Genomic DNA, 20,118 nt, shown 5'->3' with positions numbered 1-20,118 from the left:
ATACTACAGGCAACCTAACCTGCACATTTTTGGACCGTGCAAATTCTCGCCTGAGGCGGGAATTGAACCCGGGTATCTGAGGTCTGTGAGTCAGCAGTGCTAACCACTGTGCCACTGTGCCACCGTGCCGTCCAATCGTTGCTCACGAGTTGGCAAGTTAGTCAATGTGTGCACACTTTATTTTGTTTACTGTAAGTTATAATGATGTACAGGTAAAACATAAGGGCAACACAATCCCAGCTTCTGCTCTTTCATTAGAGAGAGCGAATGATTGTTGATGTGATCAAGAGGAAGCTTTTTTTTCAGGTCAGCTATACATGAAAGCAGATGTATAGATTGGAGGATTTGAGCTATAGTGTGAGGCTGAACAGGATGGTGCAGTTTTTCCTGAAGCGTCGGTGGCTGAGGGGTGACCTTATAAACGTTTACAAATTTATGAGGGGCACAGATAGGGTAAATAGGCAAAATCTTTTCCCTGGGGTCTGGGAGTCCAGAACTAAAGTGCATAGGTTTTGGGTGAGAGGGGAAAGATATAAAAGAGATCTAAGGGGCAACCGTTTCACACAGAGGGTGGTATATGTAGAGAATGAGCTGCCAGAGGAAGTGGAGGAGGCTGGTACAGTTGCAACATTTAAGAGGCATTTGGCTGGGTATATGAATAGGAAGGGTTTGGAGGGATATGGGCCCGGTGCTGGCAGGTGGGACTAGGTTGGGTTGGGATATCTGGTCGGCGCGGACGGGTTGGACTGAAGGGTCTGTTTCCATGCTGTACATCTCTATGACTCTATTACTCAGCCTGTGTTAATGAACTGAACCCAGACTGGGTGTGTGTCTGTGTGTCAGAAAACAACCATCCACTCAACCTTGCAAACTGACCCCAGTGAAGACAACAACACTGAGCTTTTGTTTTACTTTACGTTTTATTTGTGTTTTTAGACTAAAGCTTCCTTTACTGTTTTAATCTGGAAGTAATCCGACAGATACAGAGTAAATCTATTTCTACATCATCCCCATCAGGCTAGAACAGCATACAGTCAGATACAGTGTCCTTTCTACACTGTCCTCCTCAAACCGTCCCAGGATAGGGACAACATGGTTTTAGATGTGGAAGAAAGAACCTCTCCACTTTTAACTTAAGAGTGAAACTGTCATGTCACAGAACCCCCCATCAAACATTCTGAAGTCATGCACAACATAAGATTCGATACAGCGGAAGGGTGGGTCTGTTTTTATAAATTAAAATTTAAGGACTCTACTGTTTTAATTAAAATGTAAAACACTCTCTGCACTGTCCCTCATTAAACTCTCCCAGAACCGAGCAGCATGGCGTTAAAGCTACCTTTACACAACCCTCATCTACTATTTCCAGGATAGAGACAACTCAGACACGATACCGTGTTATGCGTGCTCGACACTGACCCCATCAAACACTCCCAGGACAGGGACAGAACGTTGGCAGGAACAAACCCCATCAAAAACCCCCAGGACTCGGATCGATACAGAGTAATGATTTCTTTACATAATCTCCATCAAATATACTTTTAGATAAGCAAAAGCAAACCTCTTTCAATACTGTCCTGTATCCTCGCTCTGATTTCTGATCATGTGAAGGAAACTGAGTTGTACGGAAGGATTCATCCATTTGTACGGTTAGGTCTTACCTGGGTGACAGGTTACACCTGCATCCTCACCATGACCACAGTTGTGGGTTCCCCAACCAGGGAAGGAACAAGACCGGAGATGGGATTCTGTCCCCTTGCAGGAGACGTCATCCATCCAAATATTGCCGGTACCTTGTCCAAACCGAGCGTTACTGTGCACTGACAGGGCGGGTCCACATTGCAGCTCCTTGCAAAGTACAGTGGCATCTGCCAAATCCCAGCCATCATCACAAACCGTGCCCCAACTTCCATCGTGAAAGATTTCCACTCTTCCTGAGCAACGATCGTCTGAATTGACCAATCTCACATCCGATCCTGAGAGAACAGAGTGGATCCATTACTTCTACTCAGAATAAGAACGGACCTTTCCAAATCATGCTCTGATTGATTTCTCTTTATCGCCCATTCACGTTTCTGTGACTGACACCCACGTGTTTTATGTTGGTATACAGAAAATAACAAAAAACTGTCGTTTTTTTTCATCGTTAGTCATTGCTCACTCCAAGACAATATCGTCGTAAACAGTAACTTTTGAGGGTGGCACGGTGGCACAGTGGCACAGTGGTTAGCATTGCTGACTCGCAGCACCAGAGACCCGGGTTCAATTCTCCCCCTCAGGTGGCTGACTGTGTGGAGTTTGCACGTTCTCCCAGTGTCTGCGTGGATTTCCTCCCACAGTCACAAAGATGTGCAGGCCAGGTGAATTGGCCATGTTAAATGTTAGGTAAGGGGCAAATGTAGGTGTATGGGTCGGTGTGGACTTGTTGGGCCGAAGGGAATTGGAAGAAAGTGAGGACTCAGAGTCGAGAGTGTGTTGCTGGAAAAGCAAGCAGGTTGGGCAGCATCCGAGGAAAATCGACATTTCGGTCATAAGCCCTTTGTTGTAAACGTCGACTCTGCTGCTCCTTCGATGCTACCTGCCCGATGTGTCTTTCTAGCGCCACGCGTTTCGACTCTAACCATGTCGAGGCAAAGAATGACTTCTTCCTGATCAAATCCTTTTGCTTAAACCTAAAGGTCTTGAGGCAAATTGAACAGTGTCCAATTCAGTGCAAGCCCTTTGGGGTATTGTACTTGCTTTCCTGTTTTCTACAGTTGGTGGAGATTGGTGGTTTTGGAGCTGTTGTCTCAGTCATTTGGACAGTTTGTATATTAAGTGTGATATTCACTGTTACTTTTTTTTCCCATTGAGGACCAAATTAGTATTGATCAAATGGCCTCAATGCCCTTCTGGGTAGCTGAACTGTTCTGCATTGTTGGATGCCCAATCCATCTGACAAACATTGTAAATGCATTTTCTTTCAAACTCTCATAAGATATGGCCATCACTGACTGGGCCCAGCATTTATCACCCCACTCCCTCTGTCCCTAGTTGCCCCTTGAGAAAGTGGTGTTGAGCTGCCTTCTTGAACCACAGCAGTCCATGTACTGTAGGTAGATCCACAATGCTCTTCAGGAAGGAGTGCACTATTACCAATGATGCTACAGATGATTTGGGGAGTCAGGGGAAAATGTACTTCATACAGAAGATGAGATGTTTAACTTCTTCTTAGAACATGGAACAGTACAGCACACGATGTTGCGCCAAGCATGAAGCTAAGTTAAACCATTCCTTTCTACCAACCTTGATCCATATTCCTTCATTCCTTGCATACTCAGGTGCTTATCGAAAAGCCCCTTAAATGGCCCTATCATATCTGCCTCCACCACCACCCCTGGCCATGTGTCACAGGCACCTACCATCCTCTGTGTAAAAAAACTCACCACTCACATCTCCTTTGACTTCCCCTCACTTACATTTCATATATTCTGTGTCGACCTCTGGCCAATGGAGGTATTTCCACCATCACCAATTACTGAACATTGTAGGACCAACAGTTGGTGAAAAAGGCAAATAGGAGTTTGGCCTGTGGATTTGAGCAGAGGAGCATGAATATCTTTCTGTAATTGTACATGGTGAGAGCACCCTGGGCTATTGTCTTTGCTGTTTGGGTCTCCTTATCTGAGGAAGGATGTCCTGCCGATGGACCGAGTGCAGCCAAGGTTTACCAGACTGATTTCTCAGCTGGTAGGACTGGTGTCTGAAGGGAAACTGGATCATTTAAGCCAATATTCTCCAGAATTTACTAGAAGGAGGACTGATATCATAGAGACCGATAAAATTCAAGCAGCACTACACAAGGTAAATGCAGATGACTTGGAGAGTCCAAAACCAGGGGTCACAGTCTAATGATACAGAGCTGAGATGAGGAGGAATGTCTTCAATCAGTGCTGTTTGTATTCATTGCAGTTTAGAAGATTGAGGGAGAACTCCTGGGAGGACAGCAGTTATTGGGAAAGGAAACATGATAAATAGGAGCAGGAGTAGGCCATTCCGTGTTTCAAGCCTGGTCCACTCATTCAGTAGGAATGACCATCCAACTCAGTCCCTTGTTCTTGTGCATTTCCCTTTGATCCTTTTAGCCCCTAAGAATTCTAACCCACTCCTTCTTGAACAAAACTCAATGGTTTGACGCCAAAAACATTCAGTCGCAGACAATTCCACAGGTTCCCTGCTTCCAAGTGAAGACATTTCTCTGCATCTCAGTCCTTCCCATCCCCAATTATGAACTCTCCCTGTATGGCACAGTGACTCAGTGGTTAACACTGCTGCCTTATGGTGCCAGAGAACCAGCTTCAATCCCAGTCTTGGGTAACTCTTTGTGTGAAATTTGCACCTCCTTCCCATGTCTGTGTGGGTTTCCTTCCAAAGATGTGCAAGTGTGTGTGGATTGGCCATGCTAGATTGCTCATAGTGTCTAGAGATGTGCAAGCTAGATGGGTTAGCCATGGAGAATGCAGAGTTACAGTGATTGAATGGGATGTTCTTTGGAGGGTCCATATGGATCCAATGGGCCGAATGGCCTGCTTCAACATTATAGGGTTTCTATGGTTATCAGGAACATCCCTCCTGCATTTAGTTCTGTTTGAATTTTGAGTTTCTATTGCATCCCCTGTCATTCTTCTAAACTCTAGTGAAAACAACCTAACAGATCCAGTCTGCCTCATATGTTGGTCCTTCCCTCCCAGGAATTGGCCTAGGAAACCTTTTTGCACTCCCACCATAACTAGACATCCTTCAGTGTCCCACCTGCCTTTGTAACTCCCCTATTAACCTGTCCTACTGGCTTTAGGGATCTCCAAGATCAGTCTGCCCCTCTGAGCTTCCCCAGTTATTACTGGATGTCCCATGTATTAGACAAAAGTGGCCAATAATGTTTGTGAAAATGACAAAACATGTTAGCTAAAGGTAGGAGCAGTAAATCTGGGGTACATGGATTTTAGCAAGATGTGTGATAAGGTTTCCCCATGATAAGGTCATTCAGAAAGGAAGGAGGCATGGAGTACAGGGAAATCTGGCGGCCTGGATACAGCATTGGCTGGCCCATAGAAGACAGAGGTTGGTCGTAGATGGAAAATACTCAGCCTGGAGCTCGGTGACCAGTAGTATGCGGGGATCTGTTCTGGGACCTCTACTCTTTGTGATTTTTGAGGAAGTGGAAGATGGGTTAGCAAGTTTGCCGATGACACAAAGGCTGGTTGGGTGGTTGATAGTGTGGTGGGTTGTTGGAGGTTGAAATTGGACATTGATAGAATGCAGAACTGGGATGATACATGGCAGATGGAGTTCAACTTGGAAAAGTGTGAAGTGATTCATTTTGGAAGGTCGAACTTGAATGCAGAATGCAGGGTTAAAGGCAGAATTGTGGGTGGCACGGTGGCACAGTGGTTAGCACTGCTGCCTCACAGTGCCAGAGACCCGGGTTCAATTCCCGCCTCAGGCGACTGACTGTGTGGAGTTTGCACATTCTCCCCGTGTCTGCGTGGGTTTCCTCCGGGCGCTCCGGTTTCCTCCCACACTCCAAAGATGTGCAGGTCAGGTGAATTGGCCACGCTAAATTGCCCGTAGTGTTAGGTAAGGGGTAGATGAAGATGTAGGGGTAAGGGTGGGTTACGCTTTGGCGGGGCGGTGTGGACTTGTTGGGCCTGTTTCCACACTGTAAGTAATCTAATCTAATCTAATTCTTGCTGGTGTGGACGAACAGAGGGATCTTGGTGTCCAGTCCAAAGTTGTCACCCAAGTTGATAAGGTTGTTAAGAAGGCATATGGTGTATTGACTTTCATTAGCAGGGGGATTGAGTTTAAGAGCCACGAGGTTATGCTGCAGTTATATAAAGCCCTGGTTGGACCACACTTGGAATATTGTGTTCAGTTCTGATCACCTCATTATAGGAAGGATGTGAAAGCTTTAGACAGGGTGCAGAAGAGATTTCCCAGGATGCTGCCTGGATTGGAGAGCATGTCTTATGCAGAAAGATTGAGGGAGCAAAGGCTTTTCTCATTGGAGCAAAAAATGGTAAGAGGTGACTTGTTGGAGGTGTACAAGATAATAAGAGGTATAGATAGAGTGAATAGTCAGAAACTTTTTCCCCAGAGAGAAATGGCTATCACAAGGGAGCAAATCTTTAAGGTGATTGGGAGATTGCTTAAGGGAGGTGTCAGAGTTGAGAGTGGTGAGGGCATGAAATGCACTGCCACCAATGGTAGTAGAGTTAGACACATTAGGGACATTTAAGCAACTCTTGGGTAGGCACATGGACGATAGGAAAAGGAAGGGCATGTAGGTTAGTTTGATCTTAGAGTAGGATGAAAGTTCAATACAACATTGAGGGCCGAAGGACCTGTACTGTGCTGTACAATTCCATGTTCTATGTCCTTGAATAAATTAGATACCGACCCTGGGAAAGAGCCGTCTGCTGTATGGCCAGAAATACTGAAAGAGAAATTGAAACAACATCAGACTTCTGTTTAGCATTTGCAAAATAAAATTTCACCTAATGTACTTAAATACTATAATATTCTCAAAAGAAGATTAAATAACACAGCAATAACCATAATATTATCATAGTTTTATTACATATTGCAAAATCCATAATATTTGCTCTTAAACATGATGAAATATCTCATAACTTACCACTGTATTATTCATGATAATAATTATAAAATTATTATTATAATGAAATGCAGTGAATAACATTAGAGAGTAAATTTCAGTATTTAGGATAATAATTATTATATAATGATTAACATGATATAACAAATATTACAATATACATAAATTACATATAATATAACAACATGCAATATAGTACCAAATGCATATAGAATACAATTACTAATGATATATAGTATAGATTATGTATTACATCAACAGTTACTAATATAAAGTCGACAATATAAGTAATTATTACAGAACACATATATTAGTTTTATACAATGACCAACAGAAAGACTTCTTCCCAGATCAGAAATGTTCAACTGCCTTTGTTAGGTAACTGTGATTGCAAACCTCCTAAAACTAGCAATAATTACTAGATTCCCATTACTCAGGGATGTGATTTACAAAGGAAAAGATTCTCAATTAGTTTGGCATCTATTATACTGTAATGGACAAACAAGCCCTTTCATTTCAGCAGTGCAATGAAAGTTGGTTCTGTCATTGACTTTATAATTCACCAAACTCCTTCTTGATGTCCATGTCCTCAGACATCAGCCTAACTTTCTCTTAAACATTACTTCTCAATCTGCTGCACCTCGCTGTGGGGGATATTGAACACCTCAACCAACATTACTAACTCAATTCATTTCAGTTTGTGTTAAGGTGCAGCAAGATGGGAAAATGCTGGAAGTTAAAGTTTTTGGAGGAGGCAGACAGATTTTAATAACATATGGGTTGAAGGGCTATGGAGAGTGGACAGGAAGGTAGAGTTGAGTTTCCAGCAAGTGCCTAAAGAAATTATATGTAAGGGAGCAGAGATTGGAAATCTAATTTGGCCATCACATAGACCTGATAGATTACCTGATAGGCATAGGTAAACAATACAGGTTATAAGATCTGGGTGGGGGCAGGGTGGGGGGGAGGGGGGTGAGTGGTAATATTGGAGCTGTACAGGACTTTGGTGATGCCATGGCTGGAGCACTGTGTGTAGTACCCATCTCCCTACTATGGGAAGGATGTGATTACACAGGAGAAGGTGCAGAGGCAATTCACCAGGATGTTGCCAGGGATGCAGCATTTCAGCGATGAGGGGAGGCTGAATAAGCTCAGGTTGTTTTCTTTGCAACAGGGATGGTTGAGGGGGAACTTAAAGGAGGTATGTAAGATTACGATAGGCATGGATAGAGGGGTTAGGAAGTAGCTTAGTCAAAGCATCGATAATAATGGGGTACACGTTTACGCTGAAGGACAGGACATTCAGAAGGAATTTGAGAAAAAACTTTGAGACTGGCCAGTCATTCTGAGGATTCCCAAAAACAGTGAAAGCAAACAGCTGTAAGAAAGTGAATTTGTACATAGGGTGTAATGAATGATCATGAAACCTATTGGACACAAGGAAAACAACTTCCAACAATTACAATCTTTCCAAAATCTTTCAAAGCATTTCCCACATTTCCTTTTCCTTTAAGTTTTCAAGGCATTACTTGCCAAAATCTGAAATCACTCACCAGTAAGTAGTAACATGCATGAGGGGGTTACAATTGACTGACTAAGGATTGGCATAACTCCAAGATGATTCACCCAGTTTGACTTTACAGTGTTTGTTAACGCTGCTCGAAATGAAGACTGGCATGGGAAATTATATCTTTGCCTTTTAAAGCAGAAAAAAAACCAAGAAGTGAAAACTGGCTATGTTTGCAGTATCAGATTGTGCTGGTATTTCACTTTAGCCACGAATTTCAGCTCAGAAAGCAGTTATCTTCTTTCTGTTAAGTACAACTGTATTTATGCAAAGCCACCATTGCCTGTTGGTTTTGATATTGAAATTGGATTCATTGTGATGAGGAGTAGTCTTAAATTGTACAGAGCAGAGAGGTCCTTTGACGTATCGAGTCAGTACCACCAAAGTTCCACTCAGTCAACAATATTCCAATTTCCCACACAAATTCTGAAACTACAAGTGCCTGCCCAAATCCTTTTGCACCCCAGCTACCACCCATCCCCCTCTTTGCAGGCAGTGCATTCCAGACCCTCACCACCCTTTGGTACAAAATGTTTTTCCTCAGATCCCCAGTAAACCTCCTGCCTTTGTTTATGGTGTCCCTTGTTTATGGTGAGCGGTGTTTTTGATAAGGGTAAACATCATGGCAGTACTTAGACAGGATATTCCTGAGGGATAGTGCAGTGAAACCATATTGGTGGAACTGTGAAAAAGCGAAACTGATGATTGTTTTATTGGGATTATACAATAGGCCCAACCTATAGTCAATGGAAAATTGAGGAGCAAATATGTTGGGTGACTGCAGTTGGCTGTAAGTAGAATAGAATAGAATAAAATCCCTCCAGTGTGGGAACAGGTCATTTGGCCCATGAGGTTTACACCGACCCTCTGAAGAGTAACCCACTCAGACCTATTCCCCTACCCTATTCCCCTACATTTCCCATGACTAATCCACCTAGCCGACACATCCCTGAACACTACGGGCAATTTATCATGACCAATTCACCTAACGTGCACATCTTTGGATCGTGGAAGGAAACTGGAGCAACTGGAAGAGACTCATGCAGACACAGGGAGAATGTGCAAACTCCACACAGACAGTTGCCTGAGGTGGAACCTGGGTCCCTGGCACTGTGAGACAACAGCAGCACTACCCATTGACCCATCATGCCATCCCTAGGGGCATAGACTGGTAGGGGATTTCAACTTTCCAAACACAAACTGGGATTACCACAGTGTTAAGGATGGTTTAGGGTATATTGAACATTGTGTGATGAAGTTACAGCATATCAAGGGTTAAATTTACAAATGTTATTGTCATTGTCTGGTCAAAACTATGGAAATCAGTTTGAAGCAGTTATGAGAGTATGTAATGAATAGGTTGTCACCTAAATCTTATGGTTAGGGTATGGGGACCAGTTTGTGAGTATGTCACGGAGATATATTGTCAAATAGATGAACAGAATGTACTGACTGGTATTTGTGGTTTCAGGAAGCATCAAGTAAAAATGTATAAAAAGCGCAATTAAAGCTGTTACTGCAGAGGTCTCAACTTGCAACTCTGTCATCTACATATAAAAAGAAATAAAAGATTTTGTAGAAACCCAACAATTTGGTGTTGTTGGCAGGATCTCAAAGATGAATGTTGGAACACTGTAGATTCCTGTGATGATGCTGTCCCCTTAACAAGGTTATTTTGTCCTTGTTCTTTTTGAAGAGGGGTCATTAAGGCAGAGATGCCATATGTCTGGAAGTGGCTATTTTAAGCAATGGCAGGGGAGTGGCCAGTTGTCCCAGTTCAGTTTTGGTTTAATATTTTTTAAAGCAGGAAGTCAGAAGCTGCTGACAGCAGAGAAGCTGCTTTTGCGAAAAAGGTTCCATGCTTCAACAGATGTTTCTTGTGTGACATTTCTCTTTGAAATCTCTCCGGCCTATAAGAACTTGTATTGGAATTTACCTTTTGTCAAGGGATGTGTTTATGGGATGTTACGGGGATTGGAACAGCACCTTTACAAAGTTGCGTTATCGTGTTGGTTAGTCAAGTATTTAAGTTATTGTCAATGCTGTTTTCTTTTGTTCGTGTTTCAACTGTAACATTTAAATAAATTCTGTTTTGCTTAAAGCCAAGTGGTTTCACCAGCTACATCACTTCCTGAATATCCATTTTAGATCTACCTTTAAAATAGGGATTAGGGTCTGGGTTACCTAATTAAAATGTTGTGAGGGGATCTGGATTGGTCCATAACAAACTGGGGTCTCTTGGTGGGATTTATTCTATAGTTCCAGTTTGGGCTTAGGGTTGTTGGACTCGAAGGCAGCGTGTGGTAGGTGTTGGTGTCTTTATGTTCCAGGCGTTGGATTCGGTTGGTTGAGGCAGTGCTTGGTGTGGTCATGGCTTTTTCAGTTGCTAAGAGTTTTCTGGGAGTGGAAGAAGTGACTTTGGGAGCTTTACAAAAGGTGAACAAGGAAAAGCTACTGGAATTGGCAGACAAGCTGGATTGGAGCTGCCTCCTTCCGTGAGGAAAAGAGAGATAATTATAGCACTAGCGTGGCTTTTAAATTTGCTGGAATCACCATCAGAATCTTTGGAATGACCTAAATTTCAGTTGAAAGTGAAGCAGGTTGAGTTCAAGCGAAAAGAAAATGAGGAAAGGAAATGAGACAGTGTAAATTACAATTAAAAACAGTGAAAAGAGATAGAGAATGCAAGTCCTAGCGGAACAAAAAGGAAACGATCAAATCTCTTTAGCAGAAGAAAGGGAGAAAGTAAACTGGCCTTTCGAGAGGAAAGTCGGCTTAAAAGGATGGAGGGGAAGGCTGAAGGTAAGCTGAGGGAGGAGGAGAGTGAGGATGAGCAAACCCATGGGAGCCAAAGGTCTGAGGGATCTGTTTAAATATATTCAAGCATTACCGAAGTTTGAGAAGAAAGATGTGGAAGCCTTTTTTCATCACATTTGAGAAGCTGACTAAATAAACAAAGTGGCCAGTGACAATGTGGGTTTTGTTGATCCAAACCAAGCTGCTAGGTAGAGCCAATGAGGTAATTGGCAAAGTACAGGCAGTAATAAAACCTGCACTTTTATACCTATTCCTGCATATGAGGAACATTTTACAAGGGCCTTAATTGATTGTGTATGACCCTCTACCTCAAGCAAAAAGTGGGCATCAGTGTTTGTTAACAATAATGGATGTGTCCACTAGATTTCCAGGGGGCATTCCATTACACAATTTAACACCTAAAAGAATTGTAGGAGGGTCACTCAATTTTTTCATGAGAAACAGACAACCCACAGAAATGCAATCAAATCAAGGGTCAAACTTCACATCAAAATTATTCAAGGAAGTTATGGACAGCTTAGGAATAAAGCAATTCAAATCTACTGCATACCAGGGAGTATCTCAGGGAATGCTAGAAAGGTGGTATTTGACACTAAAGGTCATGTTGATTGTTTATATTCAAGACTATCCAGCTGACTGGGATAATGGAATTCTGATTGTACATTTTACGATCAGAGGTGCACCAAATTCGGTGCATTTGAATTAGTTTTTTGGACATGAAGTGAGAGGACCACTAAAACTAATTACGGAAACATGGGTGAGTCAGAATTCAGAGACCACATATTTGGACTATGTGTCAGTTTTTAGAGAATGGTTAAACAGGGAGGGGGAATTGGCAAGACAGCATTTAGAAGTATTGCAACATACAATGAAACAGGAAGCAGGCAAGAAATCAAAAACTCCAAATGTTTCTATTGGGGGTGCTATTAGTGTTATTACATCCAGTGATAGATGAAGCTTTGAAAAAAGGTTTAGTGAACATTATCAAGTTGAAAGAAGATTGATTAAGGTGAACTATTTGATAAGGACTCTCGACAGAAAGTAATCTCACAGTGTGTCATGTGAATATGCCCAAAAGGGGAAAGCAAAAGTACAGAGTGTTACTGAGTACAACACTGAGTGAAGAAACAAGTTCAGAGGATTCGGAATTGGGCATTCCTCAAATTAAATTCGACAATGAGGAAGTTGTGAAAATTTGGGATAAATTATTGAGTTACCTTCCAGTGGAAAATCGAAATGACCTGAAGGAGTTATCACGACCGCATGGGGAGATACATGGAAAGAAATGGGGATATACTAATCTAATTGTGCATGATGTAGATGTAGGAAATTTTGTTTTAATTAAGCAAGATCATGATGGACATAACACTCTAAAGTTGGCACAGGTTCAAAAGGAAATTGAATGCATGCTCCAAGATGACAGAATCAAAGTGAGTTGCATTGATTGGAGCTTACCCATAGTAATGGTGCCAAAACCAGACGGCACCGAATGGTTACATGTGGACTATCAAAGAGTCAATGCAGTTACAAAGACAGATACATAGTTGATTCCAAGTTTGGAAGACTGCATTGAAAAGGTGGGACCAGCAACTTATATTTCTAAGTTAGACTTACTCAGAGGATTCTCTTCATCTGAAAGAGCAAAGACAATTTTGGCTTTTGTAATACAAAATGGACTGTATAAATGTAAATTTGGGATGAAAAATGTATCAGCCACATTTCAAAAACATAGAACATAGAACATTACATCGCAGTACAGGCCCTTCGGCCCTCGATGTTGCGCCGACCTGTCATACCAATCTGAAGCCCATCTAACCTGCACTATTCCATGTCTATATCCTTGTCCAATGACAACTTTAATGTACTTAAAGTTGGCGAATCTACTACCGTTGCAGGCAAAGCATTCCATACCCTTTCTATTCTATTATATTCTAATCTAATCTACTCTCCGAGTAAAGAACTAACAAATCAAGTCATTTATGAATTATCCATCTGTGGCACACATCAAAGTCCTGGTGATTTTTAGTCACACATGGAAGGAACATTTGGGAGACAGGCTTTGTAACAAACCTGCCAAAGCCCAAGTCACCTTTCTGAGCCATGTTATTGGACATGGACAGATGGCCCCATGGAATATGCAAACAAAGATTATTGGGGAGTTTCCCATACCGTCAATGAAGAGAGCAGCACTACAACTCTTGGGGTTGCATGGGTTTATCAGAAATTTGTACTGAGATTTAGCAGTGTGGCTGCTCCATTCACTGAGTTACTGAAAAAAAAGGAAGTTTCAGTGGATGGCAGACTGCCAGAGACATTTGACAGCCAGAAAGCTGTGTTAACTGCTGCCCCATATTAGCCACACCTAATTATGCAAAGCCATTCAAGGTGGCTATGGATGCAAGTGATGTGGGTGTTGGTGTTGTACTCTTTCAAGACATGGAGGTGCCAGTGTTGGACTGGGTTGGACAAAGTAAAAAAATCACATGACACCAGGTTATAGTCCAATAGGTTTATTTGAAGGCACAAGCTTTCAGAGTTCCCACTCCTTCCTCAGGCAGCGAGTGAAAGAGAATACATCGGACACAGGACTTATAGGAAAAGATCAAGCATCATACAACTTATGCAAATGCATTAAACAAACCCAGATGGCTATTAAGTCTTTAATCAGTTAGAATGGAGGTGTAGATCTCAATTGATTAATATATAAATCCTTGCCCTCAGACAACTTCAAGTTTTATCAGAACAAAGGTGACCTTAGGTCAGACAAAGCATTTTAGGCGTGAGACCATGTTTTAAGTCTGTTTGCATCTCATCCTGGAGCCGGATTGGTTTTATTTCCAAAGTAGGAGTTTATAAAATGACACGTTATCTGATTGTCTACAGATTGTGCGCTTTTTGAACAACATAGAATGCATCTGCAAATTCAAATCTGCAAACACAAATTCATTCAACAGATTTGTATGTGGGTGTGCATGTGTGAGGGAAGGGAAGTGAGAGTACGAGTGTGTGCACGTGTGGGTTTGTGTGTGTTTGTGTGTGTGATTGTGCTCTTGAGAGAGACAGTGTGTGTGAGTGTGAGGACGTATATGCATGTAAGTGCATTTGTGTATGAGAGAGGGTCTGTGTGGGGGAGTGTATGCGTGTGAGAGAGATATATGCTTGGGAAAGAGTACGAGTTGTGTGTGAGTGAGAGAGAAAGTATCTGAGAGAGGGTCTGTGTGAGTACGTTTGTGTGAGAGGGTGTGAGTGTGCGTGACAGTGTATAGTGTGGTGGGGTCATTCTGTAGGGTGACCTGAACACATGATCCCAGTTGAGGCCATTGTCATGAGTACCAAACTTGGCTATCTGCCACTGTCCGGCAACACTACATTGTTGCATGTCCTGAAGTATGCCTTGAAGGACATTTACCTGAAGATCTGAGGCTGAGTGTCTTTACCCACTGAGGTGTTCTGCAACTGAGAAGGAAAATCCTTGTCAGGTGATTGTTGGACAGTATCTATTCATCTGCTATTGTAGCATCTGCTCGGTTTCCCCAGTGTACCATACCTCAGGGCATCCTTGCCTGCGACGTATGAGATAGCCGATGTTAGCTGAGTCACATGAGTACCTGCCATGTACATGGTAGGTAGTGTCCCCACATGTTATGGGAATATCCATGTCTGTGCTTTGACACGTCTTGCAGTGGTTGCCGTGAAAGGTTTGTGAGGTGTTGTGGTCAATGATGGCCTGAAGGCTGGGTAGTTTGCTGCAAACAATGGCCTGTTTAAGGTTTGGTGGTTGTTTGAGTGCTGGCATAGGGAAGATCTTGAAGAGGTGCTCATTCTCATTGATAGTGTGTTGAAGGATTCAAAGAACACTCCTGGGAAGTACTGGATGACAAAGGGTACCTTAATGGTCATGTCCCATGTCTGTCTCCTGAGGAGGTCATTACGGTTTTCAGCTGTGGCATGACAGAACTGGGGACTGATGAGTTGAGCATCGTACTCTCTCGTTATGAAGGTGTCCCTCAACACATTCAAGTGTTTGTTGTGATCTCCATTGTTCACAGCAAAGATGAATATTGGAATATTGGAGACTCTTTACATCCAACTGGCACCCAGAGGTAAGAACTCTCCTTCATTCTAAATGTCCTCGGGCGATACTGAAAGATCAGACCAAGACAATGTTTTTTTTTATCTTTTAATGTGGTGGTTTTACCCCAAGCATGTTTATTACCATTTAGGGACCGTTGTCCCATGGAGGTTCCTTGTACAACATTTTAACCTCTCCACAACCATGACAGAAATCCATGTGAAGCATGGAACCTCCAAAGGGGCAATGGTCCCTGGATGATAATAAATATGTTTGGGGTAAAACCACCCAATTAAACGATTGAAAAAAAGCACATTAACTGGTCTCAACTTGTAATGCGATAAATTACACAGCATAAGAAATCAGAGACAAATCTAATTGGGATGGCGAAAGGAATAATCTAAAGGAACAACTGAAAACTGTCTGTGAAGAACTTAAACGACAAAGCAAAAATTGGCTAAGAAAGAGAAAACTCCAGTAATGAGAAATCATTCATCCCCACCATATCTGAGCGCTCCCCCATATAGTGGCTATGGGACACCCCAAGACCCAGAGAACGTGCGAGTTCCTGACAAAACAATCCAGATCCCCAACCAACCCCTCCTAAGTATACTATTCTGGAGCCCGGTGGAGGACAACTCTACCCCTCACTGTGCCAACTGGGGAATGAAATACAAAACAGAAAGAATCTTCCACTAACCTCAGTGTCATTGAGGAGCCCTGTTTATCCCCTTATGGATCAAGCATTCCAAACCTCAGCCCTAGTAAAACAATGAAAATTCTGAATCAAAAGGGCTGATTGACACAGATATGACCCTGTGCTGCCAAAGATGACAGACAAATGTTCCAAAGGACTACACTCCTCCTTTAAGGCCATGCAAACATTTGGAATAGCTGTGAAGGAAAATGAAACAGAGAGAGAGAGAGAGAGAGAGGGAGAGACCAATTTTCTGTAAATCACATTGACTGAACTAAGTGTTAACTCTTTGTGGTCTGGTTTGAACGCAGCTGTTCATTGGTGGTTAAATATTTGCAATATTTGTGTTTTTGTTCCCTGGAGTTTGAGATTTGGGAATACTTTTAACTTAGTTTGCATTTTGGGAATGTAAGGTGATCTGAAAGTGTGGTGTATGCCTGTATCAGTGTAGAACACGTATGGTTAATGTTCCTTTTCAGGAACTATCAGTGGCTGTGTAAAGCAGAAGTCTGCGACAAGAACATAGAACATAGAACATAGAACATAGAACAATACAGCACAGAACAGGCCCTTTGGCCCACGATGTTGCGCCGAACTTCTAACCTAGATTAAGCACCCATCCATGTACCTATCCAAATGCCTCTTAAAGGTCGCCAATGATTCTGACTCTACCACTCCCACGGGCAGCGCATTCCATGCCCCCACCACTCTCTGGGTAAAGAACCCACCCCTGACATCTCCCCTATACCTTCCACCCTTCACCTTAAATTTATGTCCCCTTGTAACACTCTGTTGTACCCGGGGAAAAAGTTTCTGACTGTCTACTCTATCTATTCCCCTGATTATCTTATAAACCTCTATCAAGTCACCCCTCATCCTTCGCCGTTCCAACGAGAAAAGGCCGAGAACTCTCAACCTATCCTCGTACGACCTACTCTCCATTCCAGGCAACATCCTGGTAAATCTTCTCTGCACCCTCTCCAAAGCTTCCACATCTTTCCTAAAGTGAGGCGACCAGAACTGCACACAGTACTCCAACTGTGGCCTAACCAAAGTCCTGTACAGCTGCAACATCACTTCACGACTCTTGAATTCAAGGTTGATATAAAAGTTGGATCATACAGCTTGATAAAAGATTACCTTTTGGAAGTGGAAATTATCACTGTTGGAATTTCTTTTTCTGGCCAGGGTGTAAATACTGTTTTAACACTTTGATTAATTGGGGTAAAACCACCCAATTAAACGATTTTTAAAAAGCACATTAACTGGTCTCAACTTGGAATGCGATAAATTACACAGCATAAGAAATCAGAGACGAATCTAATTAGGATGGGGAAAGGAATAATCTAAAGGAACACTTTAATTCCAGATGATAAGGTTTTTTCATTGTAAATGTACTTTGGCGTGAAAGTATCCATGTAATAGTAAATTTGGAATTTGGGAAATGCAATTCTCTTTGAACAAAATTCTGATGAAACTGATATCAAGTAGTTTTAGAAAGGAGAGTACAATCTAAAGTAGGAACCAGGTTTTTTACTTTGTTAATGATAAAACACTTATTTCTGTACAGGAGGAAAAGAGATAGTTGATATAATTATGTCCAGGAGTTTTCACCCCATCCTAAAACCAGTCCTAATTAACCCATTCTGTTTGAATTGTGTTGGATGGATGTTGTTTTGTTTTTCAGTGACTGCAAAATACTGCAGGCTTTCACCAATGGCTATGAACTTTTCTGCAGACTTTTCGATACCCAGTAGTTGGAGAACTACTGTGAAAACCTTAAATGTATTGAGTATCAGGAATTTCAATGCTTAAAATTTTTTAGTGACTTTGAGGGGGAGTGAACAGAATTTTGAATTTGGATAAATTTACATAGGAGATGTATCAAATGTCTAGAATGAGTTATAAAATAAATTTTTAAAAAGCGGGTTATCTTACAGAAAGAGTGAACAAATATGTTATGCCTGAAATAAACAGAAATATTGAATCTCTGTTATAAAATAGTGTAAGATGATTTACCATGGACTACAAATATCTCCAGATCTCTGGAATTACATAGGTGATACGAGTTAAATTGCAAAGTTGGGATGAGATGAAGTAATTAGGGACGGAGAGTAGTTGCAGACCAAATTGATAGTTTTCTCTTGGTGATGTTTGTGACCTTTTCATTTCTTTGAAGAGAACTAAACTTGGTGATAGAGCCATTAATCGGTGCACCAGGACTCTATGTGGAGAGATAGGTAAGCTCTCACACATCTTTTGATAAGGAGAAAGTACTTTCCTGATGAAGGGCTTCTGCCCAAAATATCAATTCTCCTGTTCGTCGGATGCTGCCTGACAGATTGTGCTTTTCCAGAGCCATACTCTTCGACATCTTTTGATAAGGACCTATGAGAGTCAAGAATGCCTGACATGGACTTCGGATATTGATGTAAGTGTGCAAAAGTGATGGTTACCTCAGAAGAGCAAACATGAGAGAATGCTTAGTAAAAACGAGAATTGCACTGAAGAAAGGCTCTCAGACATGTACATATACTTGACAAATTGAACGAGCACAGAGCATAGCTTAAATGAAAGACATATTTTAAATGATAAGACACATAATTCATAGAGAAACTGATAAAAACAGTGATAATGACCTGAAGTGAGAGGATCCAAAAATGATGACATACAGATATTTCAAAAAAGAGAAGTGGGGAGTTTGAGTCTATGTGGGATGTTAACAAGCAGCCAGTGACTGAACTTGAACCTTGATAAGAACTGACAAAATAGCCCATGATGGGGAAGTTGATTATAATAGATTTTATTGTTGGGGTTCGTATTCTATATTTCTTGTTTATGTTGCTGAAATGTTGTACTCAGCAAATGCTGAATAAAAGTAAAGTTCAGTATTTTACTGCTCTTCGACACTCTCAGCAATCCACATATTGTTATTAGCTTGCTTTGTTTGTGTAGTTCTGTTTGGGAAGAATCACAGGGGGAGTTGTGGCTGATATTGAGAATTGTGCAGTTATGCTACAGCATAACAAGGGTCAAATTTACAAATGTTATTGCAAAAAGTTGACTTACAGGTACAAAAGTAAGGAAATTGGTTCAAAGCAGATATGGGAGTACGTGACGAACAGACTGATGCATTAATCTTGTGGTTAGGGTGTGGAAACAGTTACGAGTATGCCATGGGAAGACATTGTGAAATCAATTAACAGAATGTACTAATCGGTACTTGCGATTTCAGGAAGGATCGTTCAAAAATGTTTAAGAAGCAGAATTAAAGCTGTTGTTACAGATGTCTCAGCTTGCAGTTATGTACTCAAAATATAATCAGATATAAAGCTGGATATTTGAAAAGATTAAGGACTCATTCCTCATTTCTTCGGAACCCAACAATTGATGGTCCTGCTAGAGAAGGGGGAAGCCTTCACTTATTCTTGGAAAGTAAAGCAAGGTAAGTGTGAGAGGTGCTAGTGGGGGAACACTCTGTCACCAGTGGCCAGCAGTTCTAAATAGTTAAGGAAAAGGATAGATCTAGTGCACAAATTAAAGTTCAAATTTGGGGCAAGGCCGACTTTGAGGGTATTAGGCAGGAACTTTCAAAAGTTGATTGGGGGAGACAATTCACATGGAAAGGAACATCTGACAAATGGGAGAATTTCAAAAGTGAGATTACAGGCGGTCAGGGCCAGCAAGTTCCTATATGAAGGGCAAGGCTGGCAAGTGTCGGGAACACTTGATGACAAGTGTTATTGAGGTTCAAGTCCAGAGAAAGGAGACATATGACATAGAAGTAACTGCACAGAGGCTGGTATCTCACCACCAAGTCACCCTTTATTTACTTGAACACAGTACACTGGCTGTGGCCAGTCAGCTCAGTGTCAGTTCCCTGTGTAATGAAGTTGAAGGCGTGTACTGTACCTTTAATAGAGAGCGAATGTTGTTTTGCACTGACAGCTTACAATCACCTGTCATGTGACTAGCTAGCAGTATCAGAGGATCCTAGAAAATTGAAAGCAGTGACCAGCCAGATCAGAATCAGTCCACAACTGAGGAGATTCTAAATCTCCTGATTATATTTTTTTACCAGAGTACAGTGACCAACCAGCTCAGAATCAGTCCACAACTGAGGAGATTCTAAATCTCCTGATTATATTTTTTTACCAGAGTACAGTGACCAACCAGCTCAGAATCAGTCCACAACTGAGGAGATTCTAATCTCCTGGTTATATATTTTTTTTCTAGCCCAAAGAAACAAAACAAAAACAGAAAAGGAAGGCAATGACTCCAGTTGAGAGAATTTAACAGGGGGAAGGGGC

General features: G+C 41.8%; 1 protein-coding gene across 1 annotated transcript in view; it reads right to left on the bottom strand.

The window, feature by feature from the left end:
- LOC140493951 (uncharacterized) overlaps positions 1-20,118 on the bottom strand; it is a 296,726-nt gene that overhangs the window by 68,215 nt on the left and 208,393 nt on the right. The window contains 2 exon segments of the mRNA XM_072592902.1: positions 586-617; positions 1,678-1,976. Of these exon segments, the coding sequence (XP_072449003.1) occupies positions 586-617; positions 1,678-1,976 (331 nt within the window).

Source organism: Chiloscyllium punctatum, chromosome 23 (genome assembly GCF_047496795.1).
Source record: "Chiloscyllium punctatum isolate Juve2018m chromosome 23, sChiPun1.3, whole genome shotgun sequence".
Classification (NCBI taxonomy): domain Eukaryota; kingdom Metazoa; phylum Chordata; class Chondrichthyes; order Orectolobiformes; family Hemiscylliidae; genus Chiloscyllium; species Chiloscyllium punctatum.
The sequence above is the reverse complement of the archived record's forward strand: the minus strand, read 5'-3'. Positions and strand labels throughout refer to the sequence as shown.